This window comes from Pinus tabuliformis, chromosome X (genome assembly GCF_031772625.1).
Source record: "Pinus tabuliformis cultivar Carrire ecotype Pingquan chromosome X, CPIR1, whole genome shotgun sequence".
In the NCBI taxonomy this organism is placed as follows: Eukaryota; Viridiplantae; Streptophyta; class Pinopsida; order Pinales; family Pinaceae; genus Pinus; species Pinus tabuliformis.
Window position 1 is genome coordinate 517,418,774 of NC_142308.1, and position 13,693 is coordinate 517,432,466.

General features: G+C 39.0%; 1 protein-coding gene across 1 annotated transcript in view; it reads left to right on the forward strand.

The window, feature by feature from the left end:
* The window catches only part of LOC149140958 (MAK16 protein-like protein), a 55,192-nt gene that overhangs the window by 24,117 nt on the left and 17,382 nt on the right, over positions 1 to 13,693 (forward strand). The window contains exons 7-8 of the mRNA XM_089447636.1: positions 160 to 274; positions 522 to 670. Coding sequence (XP_089303762.1) covers positions 160 to 274; positions 522 to 670 — 264 coding nt within the window. The remainder of the gene's footprint in view (positions 1 to 159; positions 275 to 521; positions 671 to 13,693) is intronic.

A 13,693-nucleotide genomic window follows, 5' to 3' on the forward strand; every position in this document is an offset into this window, starting at 1 on the left:
GATGGTACAGTAATAAGCTTATGCCATTAAATAATAGTCATCCGTCTTGCTTGATTCACAATTATTTTAGTTGCTTTGTCACCCATAAGGATTATTATAATGTATTGTTTTGTATTCTGATTTTCTTTTAAACATTTCTCTATTTTTCTCTCTTTGTAGGAGCTGGAGCCTGAAGTAGAGTTTGTGGAAGGCTATGAAATGGAAGAAGAAGATGACATTGAAGATTTCAATGTTGGTGGTATTGATGATGCTGATCTATTGGATGCAGATGAAGGTAGAAAAATCTCAGAAGAATAAGCAGTCATATTTTACCAGATATGTTTTTGCTTCAAATGAAACATTAAGGAAAATAAAATTTTTGTCCTGGTTATATAAGTTTGGCAAACCAGTTATCATTGTAAATTTAAATATCTGTGAATTGCAATAATGAAGATAAATCAAAATTTTGTACTGCAAACCACATATTTTATCCATTCTTTTCACTATGTTTATTGGATCTGTTTTTCTTCCATATTTTGCAGAAGACGATGATGAAGGTTCAGAAGAAATGGATATGGATGGGCGTGCTGGGACAAAAAAGTCACGCACAGAGTCAGGGTCTGCTCCACAAAAGCTTGACACAGATAACATCAGAACGAAGTTGAAGAGGAAAATCAGACCTCATGTGGAGGTAAGCCGCAAATGTCCTCTGATTAATTATTGAAAATAGATAAGAAATGTGCTAATTATATCTAGATTTCATCTAGAGCTCATTCTAGTCCTTTCTTTGCTGCTTGCATACCAAAAGATTCTTGAAGCACATAGTGCATGGTCTGTCGTGAGTGTATATTTGGCTGAGATAATCGCTTTACTGCTTTTTTTCTTCTTTCAATGTCTCTTCATTGTTCTAGCCTCCCGTAGATCTATTGGATTTTTTCTGCAATGAAGCCAATGAAATTTCTTTGCTTATTGCCTGCTGAGGGTAAGAAATATGTTAGTATTTGTATTCTCAAACATGGTTCCTGTGCTACTTGTTCTTCTTCCTTACAGCATGATAAGAAAGATCTTTCCTCCGTTGCTTAGATTAGAATGGTTTTATGTACCATCTGGAATAAAATATGATAACATTTGAGATTGTACTTATAGTTGTATCCTGATTGTGGATGATGGAGCTTTTAGGTACTTGAAAGGTACATTTTTCAAATGCATTATGTTTAATATGAAAAGAAAGAAAATATGTAACAGAGAATAATTGAAAACGTGATCTTTTATTAATCCAGACTATGTAAGTACATAAAAAGTGGAGATACGGATGCACTTGCCTAACTAAAGTGGAAGTGGGTTGTCCATTCGGTATAAAAGATCATCATGGGCTACCTGTGTATTTTATGGATTGGGAAGAACCCTCAAGGACTGAATGGTAATTTATTGCATGATGACTGAATGCCCTGCAAATGGAAGAGAGTGGCTTTTTATACTGAAATGAGAGATTTATTTAGGAAAAAAGTGTGGGAGTGGGAATGAGGGGGAGGGGGTGGGCATGCGGCGTGGGGGATGGAGGGAATGGTGAATGATGGAAAAAACATGGGGATGAGGGGGAGGGGGTGGGCATGCGGCGTGGGGGATGGAGGGAATGGTGAATGATGGAAAAAACATACTTCCTTTCCCCTCAATTAAGGCCTGAATAGCACTTAAATGAAGGCTCTGATTATCTTAACACAACTATAGGCCATTCAAAGTTATTTAAAGTAGAATAAATCCTTATTTAGTGCAACGCCTTATATTTAAGATCTACTAGGACCCATTTAAGGATTTTAATGACTTCTGAAACTATTTAACCATTGAATTGCTTTTTTTTAACATCATTTGACCGATTAAGGTGTCTTAGATCAAAATTGATATTGATAGGACATTTTAAACCTAATGTGACATATCCATTGAACTTAGGATCCTAAAAATGACCTAACTTGGGCATTTGGTAACTGCATGTTTTTATGCACTTTGGCCTTGAATTATCATCAGTTGCTGGTACTGTTGGGTCTTTGGTATTCCATGTTTCTTGTTTTGTCCATACCTGTGCTCTTTATCATTCCTATTTCATGCTTACTGTGCTCTTTGTTGTTCCTTTATTCAAAGGTACTTAAGGTAGAATAAATCCTTCATTTAGTGCAACACCTTATATTTAAGGCCTATTAGGACCTAATAAAGGTTCTTGACCTTTGAATTGCTTTCTTATACATCATTTGACCAATTAAGGTCTCTTAGATCAACATTGATGTTGATAGAACAAATTAAACCTATTGTGACATATCCAATGAACTTAGGATCCTACAAATAACCTAACTAGGCATTGGAGGCATACCTGGGCCTTTGGTCACCACGTGTTATTCCCTATGTGCTTTGTTCTCGAAGTGTCATCAGTTGCTGGCACTGTTGGGTTTTTGGTCTTCTATGTTTCTTGTTTTGTCCATATCTGTGCTCTTTGTTGTTTCTATTTCAGGCATACTGTGCCCTTCCTTTATTCATAGCCTCTTGGACTGAGCTGCATGAAACTTGAAAATGATTGTGGTTTCTGAAATGGGGACGATGTAGAAACATGGCCTCCTCCTCAAAATCTCAGGAAACGGGGAAATTGTGTGTGTGTGTGTGTGTATATATATATAGCAAATCCTCAAGAAAATTAGAAAGATAAACATAGTGAAAAATTAATAAAAATCTCATTTATATGTTGAGCATATATCCTTGCATTGTACAATGTCCAAAATTAGCCTTATAGATTATTTGACTATATATGTCAAAATATAAAATTCACCTAGTTCTCAAAAATTGAAGACAATAAACTTAGTGTAACAATCATTAAGAGTTTCCACCTTAGGGCTAAATTCTACTGAAGTTATCCAAAAAGTGCTTCCTTGCTTTATTACGAACATTGCCACACTTAGGGGCTAACATTTTCCATAATATGTATCTTGTTTCCTCATATGTAGGGCTTTGTGGTAATTATGTAGGTTGTTGTATTTGTTCATAAATGAACATAAGATGCCAAAAATGCTTGAATTTCTAACTTGTAGGGTATTTTTTGTGTCATTAAAAATTGTAATTGGTTTTATTCAGTGTTCCACTAGGATTCGTCCCCCAGGGTGGGGTGCATGCACCTCACGCTTCCCATGCACCTGGGATGGGGGGATGCCTGGGGAAACATTTCCCCACATCCCTCTTTTGTGGAGACGCGAGAGATGTAGGGGGAAATGTTTCCCCAACATGGGGACGTGTTTCCCTAAAAGGGGTGCTTGTGGGTGACCCCCCTCAGTAAGGGCTAGGTACCCCCCCTTAATTTTTCTTGAAAAGAATGATTGATGAGTGGGGAAGCTTAATATTCAACCATAGGGCCCTACTAATGCTATGTAATGGTAATGTTGACTTCTCCCTTATCTTTCATTTTCATCCTTAAATTTTTAACATTACCATGAAATGATCTAGGATGTTTGAGAGTGGTTCTGACCTCATTGGATTTCATATGAAGAAGGTAGAAGTTTAGATCTCACTCAAAATCCAACAGGCTTAACAGTTTTTCATGATTTCATGATAGGGGCGATTGCAATGTTTTTGTTGGATTGTGTCATGTATGAGGGTACGGAATTAGTATTTAATTAAGAGCACCAAGCCCTTTATGTACCTTAGATTGACTCTTTTAATCGTCACTCTTTACTATTTTTGAGTTTTAGTTATATCAATTTACTATTCTAGTTTTCAGATTTCAATATCTAATATAGTCTATTTTGCTTGGTACTAATTAGATTCTAGAATGATGAATGATGAATTTTAATTTTAAATCAATTTAGAATCTTTAATGATAAATTTAAATTTTAAATCCCTGTGCATCTCCTCGCACCCATGTCCCCTCGTTCCAGAGTCTTGGTGGAACATTGGTTTTATTTCTTATTATTTTTCTTTCTTTTTATAAACAAAGGCATAATCAACGATTAGGGGGATTGGAAACACCCTTTCTAGGTTGGAAAGAGCAATATGTGCCTTGGAAATGTTTCTAGGACTTTTTGAGGCATTTCTAAGGTGTTTTGGTTTACATTTCTGATCTGTAAACTGCCGTGGATATTCCACTGGACCGTTTGTCACAAGAAATATGTTAATATTATATTTAAAATTTGAAGTTCTACACTGTTACAATTTTATTAGATTTCTGAATCCGTAGATTTACTGTTAAGAACTCATGCATGCGAAAGAAAATTATGCAGAAAATAGAGAATGGCAAAATAAGAGCTCTCACACACATTTGACACAATATATGACATGGGAAACCCTTTCAGGAGAAAAACCCATCTAGAAGGTGAGGTCGCTTCGCTCTCTTTCTTTGAATGGAAATATGGCTGCGAATACAAAGAAGTATGGCTTGTGGGCTACTACAGTGCACAAATCCTCTCTGTGTGCTCTATCTCCTATCCCTCTTGGCCATTTTTGCTCAGCTATGGAACAAATGCACAAGAATGAATGAAACCCCTTTTCCTCCTAGTGGCCTAGTGATAACACAACCTGATAGCCTACTAGTGGATAGGTTTGACTACCTCAACTCTTAACTAGAGTTACAATATAGACTCTTCTAGAGTCTTCTACATCATAATCACATGGTTAGCCCCTTTTCCATGAATAATGGGGTCTAATTTGGCATTCTTTCGAATTATGGTGGTGAAAACAGGAAGGTCGACTTGTAAGTGCCATAACTTTTGCATAAGGACTCCGATTGACGTGACTCTTACACCGTTGTAATGGTCTGTGTGTGTAGAATAAAAAAGAAGGGGCGACGATAAAGTGGCAAAGTTTTACCCCCCAAAACACATCGTTTGATGCCTTAAAATGCACGCCCCTAGAAGGTTTCAGACCCTGTTTTGCCAAACTGGGTCCTGCCGGTAAAAATGGTCCCATGAGTTGATTCCTCCACTTTTTCCACTTTGAAAGCATCGAGATGGATGGCAAACAATATAATAATCCAATGCGGATCACACCTGCCCATTTTGGGAGGCTTTTGGTCCCAAAAGCCTTTATTGAATGAGGTGAAGAAATTTTTCCTCCACCTTTTCTTTGGTGTACCATTTAGCTTTTTTTGGAAGTTGTCCTTTCAACCCAATCTGCTAAAGGTTATGCTGCCCTTGTCTTGTACTTCTGGACCTCTTCTGCAAAATTGTATCGTCTATCAACTTTGCCTGAGCATCTGATGCCAAATCCTCCACAAAAGGTAGGACTTGTTCCTCTTCCCGATCTAGCATGGAAGGCTCAGAGTTTCCAATTCTCTACATTCACAACTGAGTAAATGCACATATATGGTGGTAAACTGAGTCGATAAGCATTATCACCCACCTTTTCTTGTATCTCAAAGGGAACATACCTCAGAGCCTTGATTTTCTTACCAGGCCCTTGTAGCCTCTCCTTGTTCAACTATATCCACAGTTTGTCTCCCACCTCAAACGATTTCTCTGTTCTATGGTGATCATGCCTGGCCTTATATTTCTCCTGTGACTTCTGCAATGTATCTTGTACCTATATATGGATTTGCCTGATCTTTTCTACAAACTTTTCAATCCTCAAGGTGTCTCCTGTAAGATCTTCCCTCACTCTTCGCTGCCCATATGCAATGTCCAAAGGTGAAGGCGACAAATATTCAAAACATGTTTCAAATGGGGACTTTCCTGTAGAAGTATAAACTGCTCTATTGTAAGAATGTTGTATATATACTAGGTTTTCATCCCAGGTCTTCAGATGCTTCTGGTTGCATCCCCTCAGATGTTGCACCAAAGTATTGTTGACTTTTTCTATCTGTCCATCTGTCTGTGGATAGAATGCTTAGATCTCTTCAACTTCGTGTTCATTTTCTCTCACAGTGTAGTCTAGAATGCACTTAAAAATCTTGTATCCCTGTTTGAAATGATGCTCCTTGGTAACCCGAAGTGCACCTAGACCTGTCCTAAGAGCACGTTCGCTGCTTTTTTTCCACTGATGGTCTTTTTACAGGGCATCAAAGCACACATCTTGCTGAACTTGTCAACTACCATGAACATGTAGTCATGTCCCTTCCTGGTTGTTGGTAAACCTCCCACAAAGTCCATGGAAATGCTTTCCCAAGGATGAGTTGGTATAGGTAAGGGATGATATAAACCCTGTTTTCTGTTGCTAGGCTTGTTGGTACAACAAAGCATGCATCCTCTTAGGAACCTAACTACTTGCTCTTGCATCTTGGGCCAATACACATACCTCTGCAAGTTAGCCATGGTCTTCCCTACACCAAAGTTTCCTACAACCTTGGAGGTGTGAGCCTTGTTGATCAACTGCAATCGCTCACCTTTAGGAACACATAGCTTATCCATCCTATAGACTAACACATCTTGCTGAACCTGTCAACTACCACGAACAGGAGTCATTTCCCTTCCTGGTTGTTGGTAAACTGCCCACAAAGTCCATGGAAATGCTTTCCCAAGGACGAGTAGGTACATGTAAGGGATGATATAGACCTTGTTTCTTGCTGCTAGGTTTGTTGGTACAACAAAACATGCATCCTCTTATGAACCTAGCTACTCGCTCTTGCATCTTGGGCCAATACACATACCTTTGCAAGTTAGCCACGATCTTCCCTACACCAAAGTGCCCTGCAACCTTGGAGGTGTGAGGCTCTCTAATCAGTTGCAATTGCTCACCTTTAGGAACACATAACTTATCTAACATGTAGAGTAACCCATCCTGGAGATGGTAGTCAACAGTGCTGTTGCCATTGTGCACATGACCCTGACTCTGCCACTGTTGAAACACCTTCTTGAAGTCCTCATCCTCTTAGTATGCCTCTCTGTATGCATCATGGGTGAATGGCTCCATGTGCATAAGAGTTCCCAAAGTTGTCATCTTTGGTGTGGGTGACCTTGAAAGCATGCCAATCAACTTGTTTATGCTGCCCTTCTTGTACTTGATCACCAAATGAAACTGTTGTAGAAACCCCATCCACTTGTAATGCCCTTTGTTGTAGCTTTACTCTGGGCCTGCAAGTACTGTAGTGGTTGGTGATCTGTGTGAATTACTATTTCCTTTTGCATTAGAGAGTGCTTCCACTTCTTCACAACTTGCACCAGGGCATAGAGCTCCTTGTCTTACGTAGGGTAGTTAAGAACTTCCCCATGAAATACTTTAGAATGGTAGCATACAGGCCTTCCTCCCTACATCAAGACTGCTCCCATAGTGTACCCACTCACATTTGTTTCCACTTCAAAGTTCCGCTGCAAGTTGGTAATGCCAGAACTAATGCTTGACTGATATTCTTCTTCAGCTCCTCGAAATCCCTCTACTTACCCTTTCCCCACTGGAAACTCTTGCCACTCTCTGTTATGGCGTGGAGTGCTGCTGCTACCGCTGAAAATGAGGCTATGAATTTCCTCAGGTAATATGTTGTCCCAATGAAACTCTTGACCCCAGAAACATTAGTAGGCACCAACCATTTCATGATGGCTTCCATCTTGGGAGGATCTATCTTCAGCTCGCTTCCACCTATTAGATACCCCAGATACACCAAAGGCTGTTGTGCAAATTCGCACTTGAGATTTGGTAGCAGCTTGTGCTTCTCTAATGTCTCCAACACCTGCGTCAAATGTGAGATGTGCCCCTCCTAGGTAGCATTGTATACTAGTATATCATCCAAGTAGATAATAACAAATGAATCTATAAAAGTGCATAGTACATCATTCATTAATTTCATAAACATAGTTGGTGCATTACATAGGCCAAATGGCATGACTAACCACTCATACAAACCTTCCCTGGTTTTGAAGGCGGTCTTCCAGGTATCTTCTTCTTTGACTCGAACCTGGTGATATCCAGACTTTAAGTCCAACTTGGCGAAGTATTTTGCTTGCCGTAACTGATCCAACAGATCATCTATCCTGGGCAGGGGGTACTTGTTCTTGGTCGTGATTTTGTTTAATGCCCTATAATTTGTACACATCCGCAAAGTCCCGTCCTTCTTTGGCACAATGACGATGGGTGACCCACATGGTGATGTACTCAATTGAATGACATCGCGTTCCAGTAGCGGCTGCAGCTATTTCTTCACTTCACTTGCTTCGATAAAGATTGCCTGTACAACCCAACGTTTGGCAATGGGGAGTCTGCCAATAGATGGATCTCGTGCTTCACTTCCCTCTTAGGTGGTGATCCTCTAGGCTCTCGGAACACATCACTGTATGCCTGTAGCAACTCTTCCAGTTGCTGTTTTTGTTTCTTATTACACCCCTCCAGGGATGCCTTGCCTTTTACTAACTCTTCTATAGACTGATTTTCTCTTAAAAACAATAAAACATATTTCTTGTTGGAACTAATCGATTTCTTGGCTTGGCTAGCACTTACTAGCGAAATTTTTGACTTGCCTTTGTGTGCATTGATGGTGAATGATTTTCCATCCTTGATGAGCCGACACTAGTTGGTTCTTCGCATGAATATGGCATCTCGTATGTACATGTAGGGACTCCCTAACACAACTCCACATACATTAAGGGGAATTACATCTAGTTCTACTTCATCAATAAAATCAACACTGATGGCAAATCTAATTTTGCACTGTTTTGTTTCCTTCAGTTCTGCATCCTTTTGTTTACCCATCCCAATGGATATGGGTTTGGATGATCACGAACTTCCAATCCCAATTTCTTAACCAACTCTACTGCAATGAGATTCGCTTGCGATCTCGAGTCAAATAGAGGATCAATCTTGGTCTTCTTAACCTGGATGTTTATATGGAAGAGTTTGGTCATTTCTTTCTCTTCTTGTTGTTGACGTCTACTCAAATTCACCTCCTTCTGCACTGACATACAGACGATCTTCTCATCCACATCCGACTTGCTTTCAACTTGGTTGCTCGAATCAATGTACATGAGATTCTTCTTTTTATTATCCTTCTTTTTGTTATTCGGGTTTAGCTCTGGATGCAACTTCCAACACTTCTTCTCTATATGGTTGTCAATATTGCAGTGGTTGCAATGGTTGTTGGGATCTTTGCACTGGTGTGCTGTGGTTGCCGTCTTTTTATCTTTGCCCCTTTTCTGCTTCTTTTTCCCCTCCTTAGAAGCGTCCTGTTGCTTCGATCCACTTGATTGCACTCTCTTCAAGTCCATGTTTCCTAGGTATTGCCCCTGTACACAAGTCTCGTCCACCAATTTGGGATTTAACAACATCACTTGCTCCCGCAGATGGCAGTGTAGAGCCCCCAAAATTTAAATACTTGAGGAGTACATCTGGGTTCTTTAGGGAGATACCCAACATTATGGCCATCTTTCTGAACTCTGTGGTATACCCTTGCATGCTCTGCCCCTGCTTTTCCCTGAAGTAGTGCCACCGGATCCACGGAACCTCTACATACCCAATAGGGTAAAACTGTGACTTAATGAAGGTTTTAAAATCCTCCCATTGAGTCACTGGAGGCTCTCCCTCCAACCTAAGGGTCTCCGTGTGGCTCTCCCACCAGGTAAGGGCATGGCTCTCTAATTTCGGTCACGCAAATGAAATCTTTTGTTCTTCCTCAATTTGATGGATGCTGAAATACACTTCTAGTTGCTGCAACTAGCGATTCAACTTCAAAGCATCAATCTCATTGTGGTACAACTTGATATTGACCTTCATTTCCATCTTAAATAGGGGCTATGATTGATTCACGACACTCAAACTGGGTTGATCTTTTATGGGTTCTTTCTTCGATTCGTTTTTTGTTTCTTCCCGATCTCTTGATCCCCCTTCTGATTTGTCCTTTGCATTTGAACCCCCATCCTCTGCAAATATTCCAAGCTTATTGGTCAGGGATGCCATGAGGAGATTTACATTACGATTAATATCAACGACTTGTTGTTCCAACTGTGAAAACCTCTCCTTTGCAGGATCACAGGGGTTATTCACAGATTCGTCGACCATGATTAAGGTTTTACAATTTTTGGCCCAGTCGAACTAAATCCCCTGCAAATCTCCACAATACACCCAAAGAAACCTGGTTCTGATACCAATATGATCTGTAGATTGTCGTGGATATTTCATTGGACAGTTCGTCACAACAAAACTGATAAAATAGGTGCGGCGCTAAAGCAACAAAGTTTTACCCTCAAAAAAGAATGATGCCTCAAAAATGCTCCCGGAGGGTTTCAAACCTCGTTTTGCCAATCTGGGTGCCACTGGTAAAAACGGTCCCATGAGCCGATTCCTCCACTTTTTCCACTCGGAAAGTATCGAGATGGATGACAAACAATATAATGATCTAATCCAGATCAATCTCTAATGGTGAAATATTAGTGGGGGAGGAGTTTCCTACTAAGCTTTTGAACAATGCATTCCCTCCTATCTGAGAGGTTTTCTTCTCTAAGCTTGCTTGTGAGGAAGATGTTGGTTAGTCAGTAATCTTTGCTCAAGCCCTCTTTTTACTAAAGTTGCACATAACATGCACACACAAAATTTTTATAGAGTGTGTTTACGAGACCATGTTTGAGAATTCTTGGAAGGAAGATGGGGGCAATTGACCATGACTCTCTTGACACTTGAGGTAATGGAAAGAGCTCAATGATCACATATTGATGCTTTGGGCAATTTTTCACGACTCAGACTCGTATTAGACTTGTCTACTCGGCAACTTGTATAAGAGTCGGGAACTACTTGTATAAGACTCAGCAAAATACAGAAAATACTTAAAATATTGTAAATTTTAAGCACAAAAAAGAAACTAATGACATTTCCAATATACGAGTCTTATGCGAGTCCACGAGTCTTGGCAAGTTTGGACAAGTCTTAAGGGCGAGTCTTGACCTCTAGACTCGTTTCAGTTATTGAATTGTGAAGATTCATGAGTCTTCACGAGTCTTATAAGACTCATGCTTCACTGCCCTTTGGGGAGGGGGTGGTGGGGCAAGCAACTAGCTTGTGCCAAGAGTTGTGGAGAGATGAGGTTCATGGTTTTAGTGATCTACATTTGGAATTGTGTTATTTGTCAAGGAGAAAAGCATATACATCAAGATAAGAGATACTCATCCCCATCATAAACAGACACTCTCAAGGTCACAATAGAAGCAATAATGTAAGTGGAGGAGGAAGCTGAAGGCATCTCTTCCAAGCCAACAATGACGTATAAGGAGCCAATACGCATCAGGGACATGATTTTTCAGGTTGAGAAGACTATCAACAAAAGCCTCTTGTTTTGGAGCTATTATTGTCTCTTTCATTAGAAAATAGATAATTTTCACTGAGTTTTAGAGATAGTGCCACTTCTCTTTTGATTAACACTTCCACAGATGTAAAAAACATATCTCACCTCCCAAAACTCTTCACATTCAACTCATCCCATAGGGACACTAAGATTAACATTGTTACTTATTTATATTTTCTCACTTTTCTCCTTAGCACACACTTTACATAGGGTATTGCAATTTGATAGCATTTATATTCCAATCAAATTATCACAATCAGTTTGATTTTTTGTTGTTGTATGGAAACACTACCATTTACCATTTATGTGCAATTATGGATTTAGCTCAAAGTTCAAATTCAAAACATATTCCAAGTTTCAGTAAAAGCCTTATCTTTAAGAATAGATGCTAAATACATTTGCTCCTTATTGCTGAGATAAATTTATTCTTACCTGTTCATAGTGCCATCCCACAGAACAGGGGCAGTATCAAAATTTGAGTGAAGGGATCCTAGCCAACAATTGAAACTTGAGATAGGCCAGTGCTCCATGCAAGTATTAATACAGCGACCAGCTTCCAGTCTATGACCTTGCTGTCTGCAAATTAGACAAAATACCCGACAAAATTGCTAAAAGTAAACCAGGACAAATTCCCATCAAAATTGCTAAAAATACACCAAGATGAAGTACCCATCGAAATTGCTAAAACCACATCACTGAGGCAAACATGGTGCTGCAAACAATGAGAAAAATGCACACAAGATTTAGTGTGCGTGCTTTACCCTTTGTTCCAACATTCAGTACAGTTAGGCTTCAAGAAAGAACAGAAATCAAAGGCATTTGGAATTTTTAAATCACTAAAACCCCATCATCAATGTTTTAGCAATTTTATTGAGAGAAACTTCAATGTAACTGCAAAGAGTTCATGAAAAATATAGAAAAAAATGTGAAGAAACTTCAATGTGACTGCAAAGAGTCCATGGAGAATTTACATAAAAAAAGCTGGGAATTTATATTGAGACAGTGGACTAATTGCTGAAGCTCATTTCTAAATTCTTCTGAGCAGTCTACTAGGGAAAGGAATACATAGTGGAGGAGTTAAACCAAGCTCTACATCCCTTACATTTCATCTGTGTAGGGATTAGTTTACGTAAGTATATCACTTAGCTATATGTGATGCATCTCTCTTAAACTTAAACACACCAGCAGATTTAATGGGGTTACATGTAGTAATTACATGCGGGAGTGAACTATTATGGCAGTTTCCAAAAGAAATTAACTGTCAAAAATAAATTTTTAACTTAAATGATTTGTGATGTATGTTGGCCAATCAATCTTATTAACCATATTTGACAGTCATAATGCATTTTGCAAAGATCTTTTCTGCTCATTGTTGCCATTAATGGTGCTCTACTTGATAATTTTTGAGGTACTAAAAATCTCACTATTAAGAATTATAGGCTATAGCTCGGACATGAACTTCTGCACAGGTTCAGTATGAACATGAGAAGTAGTTTAGTGTTCGAGATAATTTTGAAAAGTAATTCTATTTTTGGAAAAGTAATTCTATTTTGTAATTCACTTTAGTAAAAAAGTGGAAGTCTTATGTTTAGCACTTGAGCCCAAGATTGTATCTCATGCATGACTTAGACTAGGAGGAATCTTAAAAATAGATTCTCTGCTAAAGTACATAGACAAGGCAAGGTAGAGGCTTTCAACACACTTGAGCAGTTGAGCAGGTTGAGCGACATAGAGGGAGAGAGAGCAGGTAACTAGGAAAGAGATGTTTCCAGAAGCACTCAGTCCCATATGGTCGCATGGATAGCACAGTAAGGATTTATACATGCAGACAATATTGTCCAGACTCCGGATCCATACAATTATATAGACAGTCCATACATGTGTCAGTACAGTCTGTATCAGTGTTGATAATATCGGTATTGGCAAAATATCTGCGAGGGTCCAGAAAACATCTTATCGGCAATATTGGCGAAAATATCGGCAAGCATAAAAAATCAATTTTTTCAGATTTTTAAACGTAGTCGATATTTTCAAAATATGGCGATATTTTCAAGATATCGCGATTTTTTCTTGGTGATATATCGTTTTGCCGAAAATATCTCGATATTTGCGAATATCGCCGATATTATCAACAGTGGTCTGTATGGACAGGCCAAACATCTATATAGAAGTCGTTTTGCTCAGTCCAAGGTGTGTTTCGTATCCATACATGTGTCTGTACAGTTCGTATGGGCAGGCCAAACATCTATATAGCAGTCATTTTGCTCAGTCCAAGGTGTTTTTGGTATCCATGCAGTGCTGTTTTTTGGGCAGTGTGTGGAGGTTTCCTTGTAAGTTTTCTGAAGGAAAGAAAAACTATTTTGAAGGAGTAACTGCTTGTGTGTGTGAAAGTAATTTTTATGCTTATGCTATTTAATTTCTAGCTATTTTGTGATTGATGCTATGGTCTGAAATTTAATTTCAGCATTAATTAAAGTTAGCAATCCACTT